The sequence below is a fragment of the Neolamprologus multifasciatus genome, chromosome 8, assembly GCF_963576455.1.
Source record: "Neolamprologus multifasciatus chromosome 8, fNeoMul1.2, whole genome shotgun sequence".
Taxonomy (NCBI): domain Eukaryota; kingdom Metazoa; phylum Chordata; class Actinopteri; order Cichliformes; family Cichlidae; genus Neolamprologus; species Neolamprologus multifasciatus.
In genome coordinates, this window is record NC_140446.1 from 11,254,317 (window position 1) to 11,280,821 (window position 26,505).

Genomic DNA, 26,505 nt, shown 5'->3' on the forward strand with positions numbered 1-26,505 from the left:
CGGTGGAGATGAGTGTCAGGGGTGAATTGTGATAGCAGCAAGAATGAAAGGGAATGTTTACAAGAGGGGTGTTAGACTTGTTATGATGTTTGGTTTGGAGATAGTGACCCTAACAAGAAGACAGGTGGTGAGGCTGAAGATGCTTAGACTTTAGTTGAGAGTAGGGATGGGTATCGTTTAGGTTTTATCCGATACCGGTGCCAAACGGTGCTTAAACGGTGCTCAAACCGGTGCTTAAAGAATGGAGAACACAAACTTTGTCCAAAAACCTCTCATGTTTAGCTGTTTTCCACTTTTTCTTTGGTCATTTTAGCCTTTTTGGCCAGGGTGAAGGGAGTATCTGCCATCAAACAAGAAGACAGCTGCATGTAACTACGACGGTGTTTGCTAGTTCACCTTACATGTATTAATTTAATAACGTGGTTAGCCTACTCAACGTAAATTATACACGAACAACATTAAGCTACTCACGCAGAGAAGAACGGCTGCTGCTGCCATCATCATCTGTCATCATTTCTGCTACACTGGCAGGGCTAGGGGCCAGGACTCTACTCTTCGGGTTTTTGGGGGATGTTGCTAACTCCGGGTCCGATAACAGGCACCACACCCGCAGTAGATGCGCTCGGTGTGAGGTCTCGCACCAAGCTATCAAATACGGCGCATTTTTCGGCTTTTAAAAAAACACGCTATGCGTCGCCAGGTGTTTCATCGGATTTGAGGTGTTACTTCCTTTGACAGTATCACAGTATCACCTTAAAGCACTTGTTGCAGGTTGCTGAGTTTGCATATTTTGCTGTGAAGTACAGCCAGACTTTTGACCGCTTCGCCTTGGGCATTTTTAATCTGTAGCTCTGCTCTAAAAGAACATACGTACCTGGACCCGCCTACTATCCTCGGAAACGTAAAATGATTGGCTAGAATTCAAAGTGTATGACATCTCAGGAAAAAAAAGCACCGAAATAAAGCACTGAAATGTCCGCTGCTTTTCGGTCTGGTTACTACCGTTTATGTCAGAACCGGTGCCATCATGGCACCGGATACCGGTACCCATCCCTAGTTGAGAGTGACTAGAACGGACAAGATTAGAAACAAGTCCATCAGAGGGACAGCTCAGGTTGAGCAGTTTGGAGACAAAGTTAGAGAGGCAAGGCTGACATGATTTGGACATGTGCAGAGGAGGGATACTGGAGATATTGAGCAAAGGTTAGAAGGAAGGAACAGAAGAAGACCATAGAGAAAATTTGTCAATTTAGTGAAGGAGAACAAGGCATGGCAGAGAGTGCTAGGGATAGGATGGAGGTAGACAACCTACCATCATAACCCCAATAAGCTCAACAATTAAAAGAAGGTAAAGACTTCTATGCATTGGTCAAACCCATGGCTACAACTGTACTGGAATTTGGACATGGAAAGGGTGGCCACATGTTACCACTTACTGCTGTAGTATTAGTCATGGTGGTTCATCGATAGCCAGGTTGAGTTCCACCCTCAGCCATGAAAACAGTGACATTTACATTAGAAATTCACAACAACAACAAGAGACTAACAAAGCACAGCTGCTATAACATTGTGATTTACATTACATAACAGACTGACATTAGTCCCACGCTTGTTTGCACTAGTGATCCCTCCCCCTGCATTGCTATGATCTTCATAAGGCAAGATTAACCATAAAAACTCTAAGTACCAAAACATCAAAATTAAGTGCTGTACTTAAGCCAGTCCACTTAAGCCAATGCATTATTTGCAGTGAACTTTTCAACTATGGGGACAGTGTTTCTGTGCAAAAATAATGTATGTATTGTTTTCTTTATTTTAATCAGTGTCTTAGTTTTTGTGTCTTTACCACAACCCAAAAAACCTAAAAAACTAAATCAAACCACTAGGACAAAATTGAGCACAGACCAAGATATTTTTGAATATTTATTCAAAATCAAGACAGTACAAAGACAGTACAAATCTGTTACTTTGAAATACCAGGCAAGTGTTATTTATATGTAACATATATAGTTTTTCTAAACTTATTTACAATAGTAAGCTAAGATAGAATCAGGAACATCATATTTCTTGCAGTGATGACACTGTATTTGCCTACATTTGAAGGCATTTAAAAGTAACATGGAAAGTAGCAGTGCAAAGACCCTATATTTTTGACACTACATTTAAATACCCATATGAATTAAGTGTCCAAGCAGCTTATATAAATAGTAATCTGAGCTCAAAAATTTCAAGCATATGACTGATTTTTATCAACAACATCCTTCAAGAGGAGTTAGACAGTCTAATTTTGACTTTGCTGTATTTACTGCATCATGATACAGCTGCGGTTTTGCCATATTTACAGAGCTGTACAATTAAAATAGATCCACATCCACTTATATAAAAGCATTTTTCTACAGTTACTCACTCAACAAAATAAAAGCAAGATGCTCTTACTGTGAAAACCAAAGTGGCACATTTTCATCATACAAAAGAGCAACTTCTCAGCTTTCAATTTCTTGTAATGCTTCTTAATGTTAAAATGATAATCCTCCTCAAGATGGCAGTGTGGTGAATTATCTAGTACTGTACTGCTGACTCAAGCTGTCTCCTGTTTTTATCTAAAGCAGGTCAACTGAGAATACACTGCAGCCCACTTCTATCTTGTCTTAAGACATAATTATGTAAACCACTCTCTTCTTTTGTTTGCTTGTAAATAACATAAAGGTAGGCTCACGTAACCTCATCCTCACACAGAACTCGGATGAAGTGAGTTAAGAGCCATCAAAGAAGATATTTGTGCATTAAAGTTAATAATAACCTTGGTTGTTCTCGTGTATTTTCTGCTCAAGCTTCATTTTAAGCTCCGACACTAAAGCAGAGCTGATGTTTCCCTCCTTACGGCGGCTGGACTTAGCCTTCTTGGAGCCTTTGGATGCCAGTGCGCCAGATATTGTTGGGACTGCACGTGGCCTTTCATTGGGCCGCGCGTTAGAGGGAGGTGGAGGCGGAAGACAGGGAGCAATGGGAGGTGGAGGCTTCAGCCGGGGGCTGCCTGTCTCCTGCTGGAGGCTGCTCTCCGGGTCAGTTATGAGGAACTTTTCTCCAGGGTTGGTGAATTTAATAACAGGTATCTTGAAGGTCCAAGGCTGCTGGTCCCTGGGTCGCCTCTTAATGATGCGGCGTGCTGGCATGATCCTGTTGGACTTTGAGTTGCGCATGTACATAGCCGTAGAGATCAAGACAGTCCCTCCTACCAAAACACTAATGATAAAAGTGACCATGCCTAGAGCTTTTAAAGGATTGTCCCTACTTTTCATTAAAAAAGCTGCCATAGGCCCCTTGAGAGGAGTCTGTAAAAGAGCATAAATAAAACAGTTTGAACCTGAATTCCAAGTATTTGTCAAAAGCATGCAAACATGAAATTGGATGCCAAAGCACTGACAGAGGAGGCCCAAACAACATATCTATGAACACTCTAGCACTTTCACACTCGCACCCAGACTTCCATCCTCTGCCCTACAATACAGGAAAGCTAGCAACTACATATGTCTCTAATGTTTAGGAATGCGTCTGGCAGTGCGATGCATTAGGATTTCTCTTTGACTGATGAGGGCTAAACAATAATAATGACCAGTTCATGGGACCAAAAAAGTGGAAGTGGAAGTAAAAATAGTAAATAATAAAAAAGACTTTTCTTTCAATGTACTCCAGTACTCTTTTACAGACCTAACCCAGCCAATAAACATTATTTTAATGTTCATGAATGAAAAAGGACAGGCATTGGTTATTTCTCACTTGACTCTGCGGACCACTTTAATGTAGTTACTCTCAGGGTTGATTCGGGACTTTTTCACTGAGTTACAGTACAGGATGGTGGATATGCAGATTGTTAGTAAAACGAGGGACGTGAGAATGCTCAAAAAAATTCCAAAAACAGTCAGCGGACGCTTGCTGAGGCCCATGAAGTATGAAACAACTCGACCTTTTATCTGAAAAGCACGATACACAACACACAAACAGAACCAAAAACATCATGGAGAGTGAAAGAATGGATTCAGGATGAAAACACAAAAAGTATTAGAAAAATATGGATCAATGCAAATGAACAAAAACTTCAAAGGATAATGCTAAAGTTTATATCAATATTTCAAAGATCAAAATGAGTGTGAATTTTTCCATCAACAAGTAAAATGTGTAGCCGTGACCATATATACTCACTGGCCACATCATTAGTCACACCTTGCCAGCACTAGGTGGGCTTTGGCCCTTTTGCCTTCATAATTGTTGTAATAATCCAAAGCATACATTCAAAAAGGTTCTGGAAACATTCCTCAGAGCTAAGTATTGATTTGATAGCATCACACAGTTACTGCTGATTTGTTGGTGTCAAATCCAAGATGCAAATCTTCTGCTCCACTATATCCCAAAGGTTCTCTATTGAATGACTGTGGAGGTCATGACCAAGAAACCAGTTTTAGATGATTTGAGGTTTGTGACATGGCACATTATCCTGCTGGAAACAGCCATCAGAAGATGGGTACATATTGGCCATAAATGGATGGACATGCGCAGTAACATTACTCGGATAGGCTGTGGTGTTTAAACAATGCTCACTTGGTACTGAGGGACCCAAAGTATGCCAAAAAATTTCCCCACATGATTACACCACCATCACCACCACCTGCTGACACAAGGCAGGATGGATTGATGCATTCATGTTGCCCATGCCAAATTCTGACCTACCATCTGGATGCTGCAGCAACAATTGTGACTCATCGGTTTAGGCAACATTTTTTGAGTCTCCTCTTGTCTTATTTGGTGAGCCCAAATGATTGGCTGATTAAATATTTGTGTTAACCAGTAAATGAAAAAGTGTAACTAATGAAGTGGCCTTTGACTGTACAGTGGATCATTCCCAGAATGGTTAAAACTGTCTTTTTGTCCAAATAATTTTTTATGATAAAACTTTGTTCTGAAAGGGAAAGCTACAAATGTAGAGTTAATTGGTTTTAAAACTCTATAATGATTCATATTTAAAACCACAAATTAGATTACATTTAGAACCTGATAGTCCAGTTAGAATTAATGGATTTTTTTTTTCACTTCTTAGTGGGAAACTTTATTGTTGGTTCTGATCTTTAAATAAACTATAAGAAATTACCAGTGTTATCCTTTAAAGTAGATGAACTTAGTGAATTGTGACTAGCTGAAACAAGGATGCTGATTTAGCAGAAGCATATAGTAGCATGGCAACAGTTCCTATTGACTCATGTTAAAATGCATGTCTACAGCTCAGCTCTGGGACAGGAAGCACTGCAAGCATGCTCCGAGTCGGAACAAGTCTTACCGCCTCTGTGATATCGATGTTGACCACAGCTGTTGTGCTGAAGGACGGGGAGCCTCGGTCCCTGGCTTGGACCACCACAGACCACTTGCAGTCCTTCTGCTTGGTGATGTTCTGCACAATCTCCATAGACTTAATATAAGGCTTCAGCTTGATCTCGCCAGTGTCAGCATTGATGTCAAATGCATTGTCAGGATCTGCGGTCATGATGGAGTATTCAATGACGTTGTTTGGAGACTCCGCATCTTCATCCATGGCCTGTAAAAAGCATCATGCATCAATAGCGTTTAGTTAAAATGTAAACGAATAAATCTTTATTCTTAGGCTGTGATGTTTAGGTAAAATGCATTAGATTTGACATATTGCATGCAATATGTCGTTCTTTAACCTAGCTTTGGCACATATATGCATACATTTTAAGATGAGTCAACTTATCATCTGTAGTACTTATGAAATAAAAAAAGGCTATGGAATTGTTGTTTCCCTATTAATAATTTTAATTAGTCACACTGATTACTTTCTAAGAAGTGTTTTAAACCAGGTATTAATGCAGACACATCCACTGCAGGCTTCAGATTTTCCTTAGATTTGAAATCAAATTTTATTTAATTTAGTTACACATTTCTAGTTAATCCACACAACTGAATATATTTTAAACAGCTGTTTTTTGTAGTCTTTATCAGAAAGGCGCAAATAGTGGTTTTTGTATTTATAGCCATGGAATATTAACAAATTTAGAAAGCTCCACACACCCAAATTTTAGTCTTTTGATGCCAAATTATGCAATCATAACTTTTCTCGAACCAAAGCTCAATACATTGAATGTTTAGTGTTATCTAAGCTCCCAAAACATTCAGTTTACAACAAAAAAGCTGAAACTTGGTGAAAGTAGAATCACAGATTAAGCTAAAAGAGACGAGATAGATCAATTTCAAAGCAAAATGTACCTCTATTTTGACAGGCGTGCCAATAATCATCGTCTTCTCCACGAGCACTTCATCAAATTCTGGAGCGTGGTCGTTCATGTCAGTGACTGTGACAAAGACTTCAGCCAAGCTGTACTTCCCCTCTGAATCTTCAGCCTTGACATAAAAGTTGTACTTTGACCTGACCTCTGCATCCAGGCTGGTCCAGGGCTGTGTGCTGATGAGGCCTGATGAAGCGTTAATGGAAAACCTGCAGTTCAGATCACACAGTGCATGAGTCACAACCACAGATGTCCATTTAGCTTCATCTCAACTAACCAGGCGTTTCTAATACAGGCATCGTAATTCACAGCTCAAGTGACAGATTTTCATTGCTCCCTGTGAATCTCTACATGACTCACACTTTGCTATAAAAAAAACAATTTTACAGCCTTCGTTGAACAGACGTGTTGTACTGTAAGGCTTCAGATGTTAATCCAGTTGATTTAAAAAACATGTAGGAAAAACAAACTTGTAAATTTTTGCTGCTTATGAAGCATTATTTGTTTGGGTGAAAAATCCTGAACCCTGATTTGCAGGGAGAATATGTTTAATGAGTTGCTTCCTTAAAGACAGATCTCCAGCATATGAAATGCATATGTACATCTGTAGAGAAATCTGATTTACACAATAATAGTTTTTTTTCTTCAATTTTTTCTTATTGTTATACACTGTTTGTGTTTTCTGCAGATCTGGAACCATAAAGCTTCTAACTATTTTGTCATTTCAAACATTGTGAATGTATATTTGAGATTTTCAGACTTCTCAGAGGTTGTTTTAAAGTGATCACTAATCAGGAGAACTTGACTATACCCTGTAGGGCTTAATTTTTTACCAGCTGTTATATTTCTCTAACCTAAAAACACATTCATAACAATTTCAGGGATACAATAAGGAATAAATACTTGCTCGTACACACAGCAGGTTTACTAATTTTAAAGCTTGCCAGGAGCTTTCTGAGTGCCTTCTAGTTCAACATTGGGCATGCAGCCATTTTATTCAGCAGACTTTTCTGTCTTGTTTTTCGCTGTGTAATTTCACAAGTTTCCTTGGAACTGATAACTTTCACACAATTAACTCAGGTTGCAGCCTGCAGACAGGCATAAATTCTCACTTTCCCTTCGCTGTATGTTGCCTTGCTTCTCAAAGCTGCCGTTTCTGTGGCTCCAGCTGTCACATTGCATATTAATTGGCTCTGCCTATGTGAGATGGGCCAGGGTCTCTATTTTTAACCTACCAATCCAATTAGGAGATTAGCCAGCATCTTACAGCCATTTTAGAGCGAGCTGTTTGTGCAGCAGAGGGGCCAATCAAACCAGTTTCCCGATTACCTCTTTCATCAAAGACACAAAGATGACTCAAGACTAGTGTCCTGTTGGCACTAAACACCCTGAGCCTCTGAGAATTTTTGACTCATACTTTCAAAATAACTTTAGGCTGTGAAATGCATTTTGTGGAAATGCCAGAATTAAAGATCTGATCAGAATGAACCTAAATTGGCAGCAATGAAAGGTTTATACTCACAAATCAGATCCTGATCCATAAATCGTATATTTGACTTCACCCCAAGACCCGGAATCTGGATCGTTTGCCTACAGAGAAAAAAAGGAAGGCGATTGTACACCTACATACTCCTACATACCACACATACATACTCATGCTTACACAACAAAATATCAAAAAATTACACTTTAAAAATTTTTAATTACCTTTTTGGAAAATTACATCATAATAGTGTATAGATATGCAACTTAAATAAATATGATTACTTTAAGGTGACTGAAAATAATTTTTTGTGTCATTTATTTTTACTAAAACCCCCTGTGGACAACTAGATAGGGTCTTAAGCTCATATAGAGTGTGTTGCGAGGGGATGTTCAGCAAGCATCGGTCAACATGATTAACCTTGAAGCAAAATTAAGCTTTTTACTTCTCACTGCTTAACTTGGACACATTGCCTGGTTGCAGGGTTTCTACAGTATGAGGACAAGCAAGGGACAAATGTGCCAATTTTTTTTTTAATAATCCCCCTCGATGAGGAGTAACATAGGACATATGCCAGACTGTGACATGGAGATAACAAATTTCATAACCAGGAGTAGCAAACTGAAGCAAGAGAGCGCTAAGCCTATTTTTGTCTGGCACCAATCTGCTTTTATCTAATGAACTGTGCTGAGCAATATGCATTTAATAGAGGAAAGATGGATTATATAATCACTTTGATCAGGTTAAAGATGAGTTTAACTGTGATTGACTCACTGTTACAGATGAAACACTGGAGCCTCCAGGAGAGTTCTCAGGGACCCTGGCGATGTAATACTCAGATGTGAATTTAGGGATGTTGTCATTTGTGTCCAGCAGGTTGATCACTATGTCCGCTGTTGCGCTGAACCGTTCAGGAGTGTCAATCTCCACTGCCAGGAGCTGCAAGAAGACACACTCAGAGTGATTAAATTAGTGCTGAAAGCTTTAGTCAACTCATAATCAAGGAGTTCATGGATAGACAGATATCTAAAGCCACACTGGCTACTCTGTGAAACTGTAAACCTAGCAAAGAAAATATTTTCAGATTTGATTTATGATTTTTAAAATTAATGTCACTGCAGTCAGTGAAATAAATCAGAGACTTACTAGGGCGCTCATGTTGTTATTGCTTATCTACAGTCATATTGATAGATAGATTTTTAGCCTGGGTCCTTTATAAAGCACAAATGATTGGAGTAAATTATCTTTGTGGCAGTTTACAAAAGGTGAGCTATGTATTTATGTTGCAACATTCGCAAAGTATTAGTATACAGGCAAAGTTTAAGTTAATGAAAATGCAGTTAATTCATTGGCTAAAGCCATTAATCAAAATGACAGCAGGTCTTCATCATATTTCCTAGTAATCAAAAGAGATTACCCACCCAGTAAAATAACTAGCAGGATTATTTCTTTGACACTTGTTAATAATAACTTGTTGTAATATTGCCCATACAGTGCCTCACCTTAAAAGAGAGAGTTGGCCCCTTTTCATAGTCGATGCCGGATGTGTCTTCCACAATGACGGTCACCTGTGCTTCATTCAGGACTGTCTGGGGAACCACACGAAGCACTCGGCTCGGCCCAACTAGCCTCAGTTTAAATTTGGCATTTGCTCCCTAAAAATGTCAGCACAATACAGAAATCCATTACATAAACTCACTGGTTCTTTTATAACGCTTTTCTACTCTACCTAAGCACTAAAAGCACTTTATACAACATGTCTTATTCACCCATTCACACAAACACTTTTTTATGCTTAAGTGCTTTCTGACATACACTCATACACACTCACACGCTTGGGGTTCGCAGTTAGCCCAAGGATTTCGCATGCAGACTGGAGCAACCACCAACTTCTGATTATAAAATAACTTACGCTACCTCCTGAGCTGTTGCCACCACATAAATAAGAGTATAAGAGTGTCATGTAATGCTACATGAGCTATTATAAACAGGTAGAGGAGACTAACCATGGTGGCATAGTGAGTGACATTTTTACTTTCAATACATTTGCTGGACATTTGCAACTTTGGGGCTGCATTATTGCACAACATGTTTGTTTTCACATATTTAGTTAACTTTGTATGTAATTTCTTTAAATGGATCTGTCAACTGGCTAATATTCTCTAAATTTTAATATTATTGCACCACCTTTGATCACAGTTATTGATTAGTAATGGCACAGTGCTGCATGTCCAAGGAATGAATCAAAGATGAGTTAGATATTTGCAATTTGGGAATTCATGTACCTGATCAGAGTCATTGACTGTGATCTTGAAGCCGCGGAGGATCTCCCCTGCAGGTGGATGCTCATACATGGTGACTTCAAATTTGTTCTGTGGCCCATTTTCTCCATAAAAGGTCGGGGGATGGTTGTTGAGATCAACCACACGGACAGTCACTGTGGTAACATCATAGTCCTGGAGCTCATTGTTTGGGCCTACCTCAGATGCCTTCAGTTTAAAAAATACACAAGTAAATAAAATTATAGTCAATGAGAGTAAGAAGCACCGGTGAAAAAAGGTTTTCATGGGACTCTATGCAGTCCTGTGAAAAAACTATTCCAGAAGAAGATCAAATGCATTTATTTAACCAATCATCAGTGAGACCACCTCTGTACGATAACAAGTTTTGGAATTTTGCTGGTCTGGAGCATTCAGGTGTATGTTAACACAATGTAGCAACCTTCCTAGGAGTGGACATCCCAGAAAATACACCCCAAGGCCAGGCAAAACCTGACCAACACATTTTAGAAGGTTTGCCAGAAGTCTCTTCTGTCTAAAAAGAATATAGCAGAACAGCTTAGGTTCGCAAAGTTGTGTCTGAAGAAACTCCAAGACTTCTGGAACAATGTCCCATGGCTAGACAAGATCAAAGTGAATGTTTGGCCATAATCCACAGCACCACATCTGTGGAAATTAGACACAGCATATCATCACAAACACCTCATACCAACTGTGAAACATGGTGGTGGAGGGGTCATGATTTGGGCTTGTTTTGCAGCCACAGGACCGGGACACCTTGCAATTATTGAGTCAACTATGAACTCCTTTCTCTACTTTCTAGAGTCAAATGTGAGCCCAGCTGCCTGACAGACAAAGCTTGGCCAAACTTGGGTCATGGACCACGATGATGATTCTAAGCACAGCAATAAATCTACAACAGAATGGCTGAAAAGGTAAAGAATCAAGGTGCTGTAATGGCCCACTCAAAGGCCAGACCTAAAACTGATTAAGATACTTTGATTGGCACTTAAGAGAGCTGTGCATAAACAAATACCTGCAAACCTCAATGAACTGAAGCAATATTGTAAAGAGTGGACCAAACTTCATCCACAACCATGTGAGAGACTAATAAAGTCGTACAAAGAAAAAAATCTATCCGTTCAACTTATGGCTGCTGAAGGTGGTTTCAAAAGCTACTGCGTTGAAAAGTTTCTTTTAAACATGAAGATAAGTAAAAAATAACTTGTTACCTTGACTTTGATTTCATACAGCTCATTTTTCAGCAAAGATGGAAAAGTTGTCAGGGTGATGCAACCACTTGTGCTATTTATGTCGAACACACCATCACTACCTGAAAGGTGTTGATAGAAGTTTTGTTTGAAATCTGATCATAATCTAAAAGAAGACACAGTAACACACCTTTGCCTTACGAGCAAGTAACTAAATCTTGCACTTTTCTCTTTTTGCTATTGTTCTTACCATTAATAATGGAATAATGTATCGGGTTAGGATTGCCTTGGTCACCATCTTTAGCGTACACTGTGTATATTTCAGAGCCCTAGAAGTAAAAAAAGTACATCAACATAATGGACACAAAAGCAATAACCGTAATCAAATTTACTTAAGTGAATGCGACAAGAACTTACAGGAACAGAGACCTCATAGATGTATCCAAAATATGGTGTTCCTACAAAGTATGGAGGCATGTCTTGGGAATCAATAACATTAATTGTTACTGTGGCTGTGGAAGTCAACACCTGATGCTTCCCCTTGTACTTTCCACCTCCATCCTGTGACAACAACAAGGTAAAAGCAGAGTTACCACATGGAATAATTAGCTACACCTTTATATTTAATCAAAGACATGGTTAAGTTTATTTTACATTTGGCCATGTTGGGATTATGGAATCTCTGCTACATGTTATCTGTCACAACAGGTTGAAGTCAGCTCACAAAAAACACTAAAAATTTAGTTTAACCAAAAATATACATTTTTTTAGTATTCCAACCTAATAAATGCTATGTTACTTGCACTTTAAAGAGATGTCTTGCTTGAAAAAGTTAAGAGTTTGTTTTTTCTTAACTTGTTAAAAATCACAAAGTGCAGAAAAAAAAGAATGAAATATGAGAAGAACATGCATAAGATTTTAGATACATGTTCATGGTTTAGTATAATTTTAGAAGCAATTATTGTCTGATTTGCCACTTTAGTTCAGTGCATTGAGCAGGTGACCACATGCCATACAGCTGAGATCTGCTGGCCCAGGTTGGAGTCCAACCCACGGTCCTTTGCTGCATGTCTTCCCCTCTTTCTCTGCCTCTGTTTTCCTGTCCTATCTTCACTGTGTCTATCGACTAAAGTTGAAAAAGGCCAAAAAAACCTAGGAAAAACTTGCACCTTAATAAAAATCAAAAGTTAGGCAATGAAATTCATTTTTAATTGGGAACACTATAATATAATATTTTTCATACATCATAGCTTTACCTTTTTAATAACTGTATTATCTACTAAATGTTACGTAGCCAGGTATTTAAGTAGCCAAGAGCCGAGGCTACAAAAAATAAACTAGCTATAATAATAACTATTATTATTATATTAATAACTAATAATAGTTATTATAATAACTAATAACTATTATTCACAGTGATAAATTATACTTATTTTTGGGAGCAGGACTTTCAGTGCGTCAGCAGACCAGCAAGTTAAAATCTCACCACTTCCCAACAGATTTTTTTTTAGCTCCCTGTTCCCCTTTTTCACTCTTTGCTTTTCTCTCACCCAAATCAGTGAAGGTAAAACAACTTTTACTCTGAATCTAGTTCTGCAGCAGTTTTTTTTTTCATATTAAAATGATGTTTTCCTCTCAGTCACTGCAAGTGGTTGCTCATAGAACATAATTATGTTATGTGTGTATTTAGTATAATGTTGTTTTTGTTGTTGTTGTTGTTTTGTTGATGTTGTTTTTTTTTTAAATATGCAGGATTTGGTTCTATATGAACAAATTGTATCAGAAGGAATGTTATTGATAAACTCCAATAACTAATTTTTAGATTTCATGTAATTTTCTACTTAGAATTAAATAATTTTAAACTGCAATTTCATTTATCTTTTTTAAACCCCATGATTGATGCAATTGCATGTCAAAAATACATGACTTTAAAGTTGAAAATCCTTTACATTTGAGGACAGAAATACCTGCAAACTAAGCTACTTACTGTGTTTACATGTATTAAGACCACTTGATTAAGCAAATAAAGGCACAACCCAAATGTAAAAGTGTCACAGTGACCTCTCACCTTTGCAACTACTGTCACAAAATGCGTTGGTGTGGTCTCAAAGTCCAAAGTCTCGCCAGGTTTGACTCTGAGGATCCCACTGTGTCCATCAATGGTGAACTTGGTGAATGGGGAGGTCTGATAATATAACAGTCACAGTTAATAAAGATAGTAGGACTGCTTTATTTCGACTTAAATTTAGCAATGAAAACCAATAAAGCTAATTCTGATATGGTACCGATCAGTTTTAGCCTGGCTCATTTTAACCTTGGCATTTCAGGGTAGCTTTGTCTCACAATTGACACATGGAGACTAACAACCACTGTGCTGTCAGCTGTTGGCCCAGACCAAACCTAAGCCCCTATTAAGCTTTCAATACCATGCTCAAATGTAATTGAAATTTAATCCACTAAAGTAACACGATTTCCAGACTGCTCTATGGTATGAGATTAATCTTTCCCTGCATCACTGTCCCATCACTCAAATGCCCTTTTCCTCCCTCCATCACGCGCAGTGCTCGTGATGTCAGGTCGACCTCTGGTTATCCCATACAACGCTAGTTATAAGTGTCGCTATTTGCTTATAATAGCATTGCAGTCTTGGTAATAAAAAATGTAATTGATTTTTAAATGGATTGCAAAGCAGAAATTGAATCAAACCGGAGAAGAGCTTTAAAAAAAAAACCTAGAACAAACAGAAAAATTAAGATATGAAAAAAATGAAATGCTAAAATTATGAAAAAAAAACCCCAACTTGTTAACAGTTTTAAATACATTTTGGGCTCTAAGAGGATAAAGGTGTTGGCAGACTTCAGGGAGTATTCCAGGATGTGAGAGTTAAGAGAGCGGAAGATGTAAAGAGGTGTGAAGCTATAAAGAGCCCTCTCTGTGATTAGTACTCTCTTACAATCAACTCAGTATTCATCTGGACGCCATGTGCAACGTGGCTAAAAAAAGCTTTAACTTTAGCCTAGGTTACACTAGGTCACTTTTCAGCGCACGTGCTGCCGTAGAAGCCTAGCTGCTACATTTTGGAGAGTGTTTTTTCTGACTGATGGCTCAGTAAACATAGATGCAGTAGCCAGAATTAATCAAGTATGATATTTGGATCTTTGTGCATTATATAGTTTCTAATTTGTGATATGTGGTTGGCATTTTTCACCTGAGTTTAAACAAAACTTCTTAAAATTCACAACAGCTTCTTTAACGTGCCTGAATTTTACTGGTGACTTTTTGCATCTTTACTTCAGTTCAACTTCAAAAATATTTGCAATTTGGGAGTTACTACTCAAGTTGTTTTGAAGTTGCCATGGTAACAAAAGCACATTACAGTGAGGCTGTGAAGTTACCTGTAGATAATAGGAAACACTTCCTCCTGAGCCCATATCTTTATCCACTGCTTGGACTTTGTAGATGCTACTTCCTGGAGCAGTGTCCTGGGAAAGGAGCAAAAAGTTCAATCATTTTCAAACATTATTGAATTTTGATTATTTAATTAGTTTGACACTTTTATTACATTCAGGAAAAAAAACACTCTAGAATGCATGCATGTAACTGTATAGTTATTTTATATAATATACCTCTGGAATATCAATAATAAAAGGCAAATTTAGAAATTCAGGTGGCTCGTCATTGGTATCCGTGACAAAGACTCTCACTGTCTCAACGACCTGAAACACACGTGAAAAGCAATGACAAATTTCCAAAACAGCTGCTTTTGCTACAGCTTATAATAAATTACATTGTTTGCAGAGAAATAATCTAAATAGCAATCAGAGAAAATGTCATGATGCACAGTTAAATAGATTTTACAGGCTGTCATGGCACTTTTTTGGAGTACTATTTAATCCTAATATTTATGATAGAGTTTCCAGTTAAAATGCAGTATTAAAATGTGACTGTAAACTGAATTGCACTGTAGATTATAGAGCTTACTTTATTACGGCCATCCGTTATGCTCACGTGCACTGAGATTTCATCTTGTTTCTATGAAAAATAAAGATGTCACGTCACTTTGAGCCAAAGTGGGGTTTTTTTTTGTCTGTTTCCAAACCAGGAGTCTTTATTAAAATGCCTACCTCTCTGTCGAGCTCCTGAATTAGAGTCACATTTCCTGACTTTGGGTCCACTCTAAAATATTCTGTAGAGCCCTTTTCAAAAGTAAGACCATATCGTACTGGATCTTCCTCCGGATCTGTGCCATTCAAGACATATATCTGTGTTCCTATGAGAAAAGAACACATACAGGGACAAAACCTTTGAAATGGGGCAGAAACGTGACGTGTCTATATGCAGCACTAGTGTAAAAGGCACGTTTGACAGGTTAGGTCAGATGAGCCTCTACCCATAATGTTTTCTTCCCGTAAGACTGTGATGTACGTCACAATCCAAAAGATCTTATAGCGATTAGCTGGAGCCTTAGCACCATGTGAGATCATTTCATACAACACTTAGGCACTTAAAGCACACATCTCAAACTACACTAAATGTAAAAACATGCTCAAATTATACCAAACTTAAAAATATTAAATTATAACAATAATAATTTTTAAAAAATATGTAATTTTACGTGAGCCTTACCAACGGGTGTATCCTCAGAGATGCTGAACAAGGCCATATTTCCATTTGTACTGCTGGGACCATTATCGTAAAAATATGGAGCATAGTCTGATTGCCCTTTGTGATAAAAAAATAAAAATAAGAAAGAAAAAGACAATTCACATTATTTGAGCAGAAGAGAGATATAAAAGAAAAACAATGACCTAATCTAAAAGGAAGCTGCTCCATACACTGTATAAACCCCACAAATGTCTCTTACAACATCAAATTATTTTTCTCCTTAATTATTATTTTACAGTGAGAAGAGTTGCACTCACTTGCTAACAAGGGCAGGAATTGAAAGCAGGGAGGAAAAAAGAGTTAAATTAGAAATAATAAGGATGTAGTATTAAGACCCAGACAAAAACAGCATTGCATGTTGAAATTTATGAAGTACAAGCAACATGAAAGTCCACACTAAGACAGACATGGCCTCTCTGTGTTAGAGGATTAACCAGATAAGTGCGGAGCAAGAAGTCTTAACCACACACAACAAAGACAGTAAAAGAAAAGCAGAGCCTTACCCGAGGTGAAGTGAAGCATAAGGAGAAACAGTAAAGCATGCGTTTTCTTTTCTTTCTTCATCCTGGTGGGGAGGTAAGGCTTGGCTGGCTCATGTGGAAGGCTTGGTGGAGGGAAAGCGAGCAGTGAGTGTCGTGCCCTTCTTGAGGCGTCTCAGCAGGCTCAGAAGTAGGAAGAGGCTGGGACAGCGTCTCAGGCACTAATCCAGTGACGCATCCCTTCTCTCTGCACACATCTTCTACCACACTGCTCTCACTCCAAATTCTCTTGGATCATTGAGAGACGAGAGTTCAAGTTTCACACAATATGGTGTGATCATCGCACCTCGCCACAAATTTGACAGGCGCACACATGAGGCACAGAATCCATGTTTAGTCTGGAAACATTGATAGGAAATGTTTGCAGCTCAGATTTTTGTTTGGTTGTTATTATCAGCGGTTTGTTTTGTCATGTTTTTTGTGCTGAGACAGGGCAACTGGCAGGTCACTAGGTTTCCTGGGGAAAGTAGACTGCAAGATCTAAAGAAAGCTTATTGGCTGTAAGTTCATGAGTGCAGCTAAGGCTAGTGTTGGTAAATGAGCAGGCAAGGGTAGTTGCCTGCTCATTTAGGGTGGCCTAAACAGCGGGCAGTTTAGGCCACCTTGGCTATATGTGACTAATGGGCTTGTTAAAACCCTATAAATAAAAAGGAGAGAAGCCAATCACACCATGTGGCCGAACAAAAAACAAAAACAAGAACAAATGGAAAATAAAATAAATAATACAAAATTAAAACTGTAATATGTCCTTCCAGTATGAATTACCAGCAGACAAATCAGGCGAAAGACAAAGCATAATGCTCGATTCAGAAGAGCTGATTTTATGAAAGTAAAAAAAAAATTGACACTCTGAAGAGCAGGGTGGAAAAATCGAGTATGACGTTTTGAGCTTGCAACCTTGACAACAGTTAAAGAGAGAGTTTTGCACCATTTCATGTCACGTGAGTGCACATTTGCCTGTCATTTGAGCTACCGTGTTAACTGTATTCCAAGGTGTAGAGTGTGCACTTTGTATTCACAGGTATAAAAATAGTCCCTGGCTGAACATTTTCATTTAAGGCAGAAAAATGTTAGCGCACAAGCATAGAAACTCAGCATTATTAATTAGATCTCCTACATTCACAATAATAGATGTACAGTAGCATTATATATATATTTTTTTAATTATATTTTTCTCTTTTAACATTTTGATTAAAGAGCTTGAGGTGGATTAACCAGTAGAAAAACATAAAAAATTATTCTGATAAGTACCACTGTCAAATACCAAAATAATATAATATGAAAGAAAAGATCAATATGCATATGCCCTATACTGCATTATATTACATGATCATTATTATTTATAATGAATTAGTTTGTCATTCTAATGTAGCTGAGTATGATTTTATTTACTCATTTTGTGCATAGCTTATAATAATACTAATAATACAGCATAGATGCCTTTTATTAAATAAATGGTAGAATAATTAGTAAATAAAGCTTTAAAATAAATTTTAATGGCAGCACGGTGGCACGGTGGTTAGCACTGTTGCCGCACAGCAAGAAGGTCCTGAGTTCAATTCTACCATCAGGCTGGGGTCTTTCTGTGTGGAGTTTACATGTTCTCCGGGCACTCCAGCTTCCTCCCACCGTCCAAAGACATGCAGCTTGTGGGGATAGGTTAATTGGATAATCCAAATTGCCACTAGGTGTGAATGTGCGAGTGAATGTGAGTGCGAATGGTTGTCTGTCCCTGTGTGTTGGCCCTGCGATAGATTGGCGACCTCTCCAGGGTGTACCCCGCCTCTCGCCCTATGACAGCTGGGATAGGCTCCAGCGCCCCCCGCGACCCTGAAAAGGATAAGCGGAAGCAGATGGATGGATGGAGTTAAAAATGTGAATCAAACATTCAAACAACTAACATTAAATAAAAGCACTTAAAAATGTCAGTAACTTCTGTTAAGTAAGTTATCTATCTTATCCGGTGGTGCTGAGTATTGTACAATTCACAGTAGTCTTGTCCAGTGGGTTTTGCAGAGGAGATAACTGGGGAGGGGCTATACCACCCCATGCCCCACCCGTGGACATAGCCCCTGCTTAGAGAGCAATAGACCTAACAGATGCCATCCTTAGAGTGATGCTGCTTGCTTGAACAATCATGTTTTTTAAAAACAAAACACTGACACCAGAATAAAAATAGCAGTGATGACGCATCAGTTTCTACCGTGTCACGGGTTGAAGTGACAAAACGTCCAGCACAGATTACTGTCATCTGAACTTTTAAACACAAACTGCTTCATGCCTATTTTATGCAGCAACAGCCTTGGAACTCTACCAAATATTGGTCATCAATCTGAAAATGACTGGCAGTTACCAGTTTTTATCCCCAGTAATGGCAGGTTTCTGCAAACTGGAGCTTTGTGCAGGCTCATCCATTATTGCCCTATTTATCCCTCCCATCTGTGGGATTTTTCAATACACAGTATATATGAATCATACGTGTCCTAAACGTGAACATTATGTGAGATTTAAAACCATGCCTGACAGCTGCGTGCGCCACGTGCATGTGCTTTAATGAAACACCTGCATATTTACAGATGTTAGCATCTGTTGCAAGTGCCCTGGTTTGAAGGTTTAATTTTAGATGAACAGCCAGATGGTACACAAGAGGATTACTACACTAAGCCTTTGTCATCTGCTGCAACACACTGACTGTTTATAGGGAAATACAAGGTGGACTCCCGCTGGTCTCAGTCTGGTCTGAATTGGGGAGAGCTAAATAAACATAAAAATATTTAAGTTTGAGGTTATTTAGTTGCAATTTTTTTAGACCACAGCTTACACCAATTAAATGTACAAGGTGCCCTAAGCTTGTTTTACAGGTCACTGAACTTTATCGCTCTGACTTACTGGCCAGAGCAGATATTTTTACTGCACTGTCGACATGGCACGTAAGCACAGGTGTTACTAAGAATAGCAGCATTTCATTGTGTACGAGTGCACCTGTGGGCTGTAACAGTAACAGAAACCTCTAGAAAGAATTCAACCACGGTTCTACTATTTATCCCAGTGTTTCTGTAAAATGTAAAACTTTTTCTTTGATAAGACTCATATTATCTATAATATTAATGTACTTTTTGTTTGTTTTAGGGTTGTTTTTTGTTTGTTTTCAGTGGGGTGACAGAGGTGGAAGGCACAAAGAAACTGAATATCTGATTTTCATTACATTGGATCCCAAAATTTGCTTTGTTATCTAATAACTTTAGTCAAGTGACAGAACATGCCTTTTGGAACCTTAAATAGAAACTATAATCCTACTTAAGAAGAGCAAGTTTTAGAATCAAAATATACTTAAAATTATGGCCTAATCTTAAGGGCTGCAAAATCTGAAACAGTCACACAGCAAAAGATCTATCTGTGCATGTTCATGACTCCCCCCCCATAAATTTCATAGCCGCATGAATTTGCATGCTGTCCAAAGGAGGGACATGTCACCGTAACAACCAAGAAACCAGAGCTGTAGAAAAACTGTTGTATGTCAACCCAAACTGTGATCTTTTTCTAAACCTAAATGAGTAGCTTTTAATTCCAAAACTCCACAAAGCCATTTCCCAACACTAACCAAGTTCTTTGTTAAATGTTTAAACTGAACCGAGTTGTTTTCAGTGCCCCAACTAACATATTTGGAATAAATAAATAAATATAAAATACAATGAATGTATGAAATATGGAAAATGCCATGAAATTCATGTTCTGAATGAGCAATCAACAGATTAGAGGTCATGACAATTTTACAAACTGCCATGACAGTGTGTACAGCAACGGAAGTAGAAGTACTCCTGTAGAATGTCCTTTTTCAATATCACAGCCTGAAATATAAACCACATATCCATTACTCGATCATAATTAACTCATAATTACTTGATCAACAGTTTATTAATATGCATTATTATAATGCATATACAGCACAAGTACAGTTATTTGACTGTGGGCAGTATTGCATGTCACTTAACTAAGTTATCATTCCCAATATGTGATCCAGTGCAGACAAAATTCCAAAAAATCTCCATCAGCAACATGTGCCAAAAATATCACATGGACATATTTACTTTGTTTAAATTACTTTATTCCCCCCCCAAAAAAAAACAAACAAAAAAAAAACACATTACGAACCTCTTTAACCCATTACATAAGTGCTATACCAGAGAATTTCTTCAGCAATTACATCCAGCACAGTCTGTTTATTGTACTGTGAATGTGGCCCAATCTATGGTTGACATATGTGGCCTTTTGGTTGTTTTGTGACACTTTTCTGTATTTTCACTCCAAATAAAACCTGAAACACCACCAAGTGGAAATAAATAGAAAACAGAGAATAATACAAATGACTTCTGTGGGATGCAAAATTAAACTGACAGATTTAACTCATCCGTTAAAGCGCCCAAGGATAAACCAGATACTTTCAAAAATCAAAGTAAGATCTCTGTGTTATCTTCTTTACTTTGACAGGTATCTTGTACCACACAGTGCAATCCACATCTTTACATGCTTTCAAAGCATTCATGTTGATCTAGCAGTTAGATAGGATTTGTCTCTATAAGATAACATCAGTCATCTGGTTTATGCTGCTAGCAGTAAACACGACTGTCTCAGGCTCCGTGGAAGATAAAAGTGAAGCTCAAGTCATGATGGTGTTTACTTCCTCCTGCCGCTACCGCCGTTAGCTAGAATCATCACCAGCCTGATGAAAATATTCAGTGTGTCCATGTAAATCCCCATACACCTGTAAGATTAAATTAATAAATGCATCAGATCCACATATCGGTACAAATAGATTACCAACAATAATCTTCAAAACCAGTTATTTTTAGTGTACTTTAATTCCTGAAATGACTTACGCATTGATAGGGTCATATTTCTGTACGCCATAGAGTGGGTGTGTCTCTGCCTTCTTGATAACCTTCTGTGTATCATAGAGGAGGAACATACTGAACAGGACCAGGCCTCCATAGACAGCAATGGAGTAGAGCCCTGCTCCGAATGCTGAGGTGGGTGGCAGGAACATTGATCCTGAAGAAGACAAAAGAAAGTTCAAATTGAGTCTGACAAGTTTTTCTGCAATTTCTGTGCAGCTGTCAACTAAAAGTTACAATATAGAAAACTAATAGGTAGGTAATGATACAGCTATAATACTGCCCAACACACATATGCGAGTATGAATCTGATGCCTGGCTGTAGCTTCTGTAAAAACATTTGAAACTTGTAGCTGGCTGTCACAGACCTTAACTTGGGAGATTCAATTGTTAACCACCTTGCAGTTATTTATACATTTATATTAATTCATAAATATGTCTTAACTGCAAAGTGAACTGAATTTTGAAATAACTTCTGTTTTGCTTTTCTGGACAGAGATGCACACTATCCACCCCATTTTCTATTTACTTCTTATACCCAAACTACACTGTAGGTGTACACCTTCTCTTACAAAGTACCCAATAAGAAGATACGGAGAAGACTGAGAAAGCCCTTTTACAGGTACATTTCCCAATATACATTTCACTTCACCGACTCCACTACGGTTTAATTTGAACATATGTGTTACCCCTGACAACACACAAACACTGTGCTATGTATTACTTTTTAGCATTTAATTACTGTATAGTATTAAAATGCATTTCTACACAAAAATGATATCTACTGTAATGTCATGGGAATCAAAAATCATTTGGATGAAGAAAGAAAAACTAATTTACTTATCAGATTAGGTTTTGAAGCTGTATTTATATTGTTATTATGAAAATGTCAAGCTTTGTGTGGTTCTACAGGAACAAAAACACAATAAATACAGTCAAAATCCTGCATTCAATACTTTGCTTTAGTCTTAAAGCATTTAGTGAAATGATGTGCATTTAGAAATTGTTTATCATAATATAAGTACTTCACCACAGAACCACTTTGATGCAAAAAGGACACTGCTGTTTAAATATGTGACACCCTATAAATAGAGTGCATTACATTAGGTTTGAGATCAGACTTTCAACAATGACAAAAAACAAAACAAAAAAAACCCCAACACAACAACAACAACAAAAAAGCAGCCGCTCCCTTGTACTTTTCAATGAAACCACAGTGAAATACAAAGATAATATTATCAGGAACATTTTCAGCCTGAATGCTCACTAGCTTGTAATACTCATAGCTATCTATAAACAGGATTGATGAAATAAAAGTGCTTTATACTAACCAAGAGAGGAGGCAAACACCACTCCAAATCCAACAGCCAATGGCCCTCCCATATTGAGGAACTTCTCACTTGGGGCACACATTGCAACAGTAGACAGACCTCCCACGATGCCCGCGGTGTACCAGGCAGCCCTCACCATCAGAGGCCCTCCCAGGAGAGTGAGGGGGGCAATCACAGCACCCATCACACCTTATCAATTATTGAAAAAACAGTTTAAAAAAAAACCAAACGATTTCTTTTAAAAAACAAATGATATTAGTGCTATCAACTAGTGTAATGTTGAAGCAGCTTTTTCCTCCAACCTGTTCTAAGCCTGCCTTCTAGTGTTCACCCAAGGCAACTACATACCAGAGACAACAGGGCTGAGAAATTTCTTAAAAGATATTTAAAAACACAAACCTGCGTGGAGCATCCAAGCAAGATGTTTTGGCACTGGGCTGTGCTCATATGAAATGGACCTGACCAGCATGCCCGCACCAATCATCGCAGCAAAAGTTGCTCCAATTGCCTAGGTGGGAACAAACAAATCATCATATTAATAAGTTCAACGGAAAAATTCAAGCACATCAGATAAACTACGGTTTAAAAATTGGTATATGACTAAATAAGATCTGTAATATGTAATTCTAAGGTTAAAATAATAATAATGGTGCAGTGGAGTGAAGACCATTAAAAAAACAAAAAAGCAAGCAAGTATTGTAAAGCTTACCAGCCAGGATCCTCTCATCATCAGACCCATTAAAGCTGGGGTCCTACTCACAGCTACAGCTGACAGAGCCGTCAGCCCAACACTGCCTGCAAAGTACATGTAGGTAGAGTGGATCCTGTCCTTCACATACTGAGGCCAGATCCTGTATAAAGATGAAAAGAAGCCTTTAGTTTGTAGGATTTCTACTGGTCTGCATTTCAAAATAAAATTCAAGTGCTGTTGGTAAAATAAATCTGTTACTCACATTGCTTTCTCTATGGCACCGATATCATTAGCCATGCCAAGTCCATAATAGCACAGAGCTCCAAGGCCAACTGCTGCACCTCCAGCCAGTATCATTCTCCCCATGCTATCAACTTCAGACAACACAAAAATCATTTGATATACATTTTATATTTTCGCCTCAGAGGAAACAAGATTTACTATAACAAAACCATTTCAAACCATGAGATCTCACATTTTTCTAAAAATGAAGTTGCATTGCAGGATTTACATTTTAAAATACGTGTTATTTATCTAATACTGGGTTTTGAGTCCCACCCCGAGAAAATATGTAACGGTGCCAAATGAAGTATGTATCAAAGCATTTACTTTTGATGGCTGTATCAGTGGCTGGTTCAAAAGCTGCTTCCTTTAGCTGGTCTCTGGTTGTCCTTGCACGGCGAAACCCAAACCTGGCCTTTGAGGAATAACCCTGAAAGAAGAAGCAGCAGCTTTACATGAATCTTCAAATGTTGAACATGAGTTAGGGTTTCACACCCACCATCAATCAAAAGTGGGAAACCAGCAAATACCCAGTTTCAAAGAATTCTACCAATATTATCCAAGACGAAAAATTAAGCATAGCTGCATTTTTAGTACTTTACAAAGCAATGGTTTTCAGGCATGTTTTGCCCATACGTGCATTGATCTTTACAAAACAGCATCCTGTCCATTTTTTTTTTTTTAAATTGTATTGGTTAATAAAGGCATTATTGACCATCTGAACTGATTGCGTGTTGCTTTGCAGTCCACTCAACTTGATTATAACTTGCCTCTACCACTTTATCAGACAGCTTCATAAAGTCGGTAGAAGTCCATAAAACTCAGTTCCAATACTATTTTGAAGGCCACAATTTTTTACAGCACAGATGTTTACTTTCTAAGTTTTTCTTTGGCTTGATTGGCAACAATCCTAAACACCTCCCAATAAACAACGCTGACGTTGCAGATGAAGCCATAACATGCAAAACGATGAAAAACCCACAATTTATATTAAAAGCACTGACTCAGGTGTCAGCATTACTGCTACAACTCAGCCATAGATGTGGTCTAGATGTCAGGTGTGCTTAAACATACCGTTTATCAGAGCTGTCAGACCCAGCACATGTAATAACCCGTGTAAAAAGCCTGACTCATGACATTTGGACCAGACAACAAAGATTAGGCCCAAATGTGATAGTATATTTTCTACTGACATTTTTCCTTTATTTTACTTCACTATGTATTAATTGGTGTATAGCTGAGACGAAAGCCCAAATACTTGCCAGGAGGCACTATATTTGGGAAACACTGCTACAAAGTCTGGCTAATGAAGGGTGAATGCAGCAACCACAAAGCATAGAAAGGCCAAAAAGGCTGTGTTTGTGTGTGTGTGTGTGTGTGTGTGTGTGAGTGTGAGTGAGAGAGAGAGAGAGAGAGAGAGAGAGAGAGCCTGGCGATAAAGTTTACAGTACCTGCTGGGGCCTGAGCAGGGGTGAACAGGTCTTCAGGATGGGTGACCGCAGGGCTGGGGAGCCCTGAGTGAGCACTGGTCGGAGCCCAGCAAGCGGGAGAGCCTTCAGGAACGTTAGCCTCGCCACCAACATTGTCACGATATATTACTGTCCCGTGTCACTCTAAAACACAAACACGGAGAAGAAATTTTATTGAGAGGAATTCGTGTGACAGAAAGCTGAACTTTGAGCTAAGAGTCACAAAAACTGTGTAAAATGTGCTCTTGCGCTAAAAAACGCCACAAAAATTGAGCTAGCTAATGCCGTAATATCATGCGACTAACCCTTAGCCTAACGACCGCTGAACAAACACACATTTAACTACAGACTAAATATGTCTTATCTGTTATATGCCTACAACGTTCAAAATACTAAATAGAAAGTAAATGTTACATACCGAGAGAAATGTCGTCTATCACCTTTCCAGAAACAAGTGCGCAACTTTCTGACGCCACGGTTTTGTAACCTTCCTGAAAATTCTTTACTTATGCGTCATCACTAAGCGACAGCTTTGATGGGAATTGTAGTTCTAACGCAGTGATCCTCAATATTGCGTTAAAGACGTTATACCTTTTCGGCGGATAAAGAGAAAACGATCTTAATGCGAATAAAGTACATGTAAAATTTCCCGTAAACAACCTGCGGCTGCAAGAGTTTATTCAACATCCTATCAGAGGTTAAGTCTCCATGGCATGACAGTGTTATATAATTTGCATTATTACATCATTGTTTTTTAAGGTTTACTACTGAGAGAGTAATAGCAAAAATGTGTTATGTTGTTTTTAACCGATCAAAGAACAATTAATTAAAACAATGCATTTTGTTTAGTAATTATTATCAACAGTTCTTTAGAGGGTGGCATTTTTAGTTTTTTATCTCTGATGTACTCTAATCACACTGCTATTAAAAAACTGTTTATCATCTTTTCTCAGAAAAATACTGAATGCATACCTAACAACTCATTATGATGAGTACCAATCAGATTTCATCACCAATTAAACCCATCAACAACCTAAAGACCCAAAGATCACCAGTGATTAAGACTCATGATCGACACTGACTTCTTGACTTCTTAATTCAAAGTCTTTATGATTTTGTTGATTTAGATATGTCATCATGTCTAAAGGGTAGAGGTTTCTACATTTCGATTAATAGTTTGAGATCAGGACAAATTTAAAAATTCAATCAGTGGTTCCTCAAATGTCTGTTCTTGGTCCATTACTCTCGAATCTTCCTGCTCTCTCTTGGCCCTATCATAAAGAATAATAAATAAAGAAGAATAAAATATCCAATGCGGATGATACTGATAACTGTGTGTGTGTATTTACGTTTATTTTTTGTAAACTTAT

The 26,505-nt window shown here is 38.1% G+C and overlaps 2 protein-coding genes and 1 long non-coding RNA gene across 6 annotated transcripts; all 3 read right to left on the minus strand.

Annotated features, from left to right (window-relative positions):
• Positions 1-1,910: 1,910 nt before the first annotated feature.
• LOC146512563 (cadherin-related family member 1a) lies at positions 1,911-16,751 on the minus strand. 4 transcript variants are annotated; one of them, XM_085170557.1, is made up of 18 exons: positions 16,435-16,750; positions 16,189-16,191; positions 15,893-15,988; positions 15,391-15,536; positions 15,248-15,298; positions 14,893-14,982; positions 14,662-14,748; positions 13,335-13,451; positions 11,684-11,827; positions 11,517-11,595; positions 11,288-11,388; positions 10,062-10,265; positions 9,279-9,431; positions 8,551-8,715; positions 7,816-7,883; positions 6,274-6,502; positions 5,330-5,584; positions 1,911-3,332 (listed from the first exon to the last, which is right to left on the minus strand). In XM_085170557.1, exons 1-18 carry the CDS (start codon positions 16,493-16,495, stop codon positions 2,790-2,792), a joined length of 2,592 nt encoding a protein of 863 aa, XP_085026683.1. In that variant the 5' UTR covers positions 16,496-16,750; the 3' UTR covers positions 1,911-2,789. The 4 variants fall into 4 exon arrangements, with proteins under 4 accessions (XP_085026683.1, XP_085026682.1, XP_085026684.1 ...); XM_085170556.1 differs by lacking the exon at positions 16,189-16,191 and having other exon boundaries at positions 16,435-16,749; XM_085170558.1 differs by lacking the exons at positions 16,189-16,191; positions 16,435-16,750 and adding an exon at positions 16,131-16,149.
• On the minus strand, positions 6,671-7,809 carry LOC146512564 (uncharacterized). Its single transcript, XR_014875742.1, has 2 exons — positions 6,819-7,809; positions 6,671-6,779 (listed from the first exon to the last, which is right to left on the minus strand). It is a non-coding gene; the product is annotated as an uncharacterized LOC146512564 (long non-coding RNA).
• Positions 16,752-20,366: 3,615 nt separating the features above from the next.
• ghitm (growth hormone inducible transmembrane protein) lies at positions 20,367-25,680 on the minus strand. Its single transcript, XM_085170562.1, has 9 exons — positions 25,554-25,680; positions 25,118-25,279; positions 23,994-24,096; positions 23,647-23,758; positions 23,403-23,544; positions 23,093-23,201; positions 22,694-22,882; positions 21,348-21,519; positions 20,367-21,232 (listed from the first exon to the last, which is right to left on the minus strand). Exons 2-9 carry the CDS (start codon positions 25,247-25,249, stop codon positions 21,145-21,147), a joined length of 1,047 nt encoding a protein of 348 aa, XP_085026688.1. The 5' UTR covers positions 25,250-25,279; positions 25,554-25,680; the 3' UTR covers positions 20,367-21,144.
• Positions 25,681-26,505: the final 825 nt, after the last annotated feature.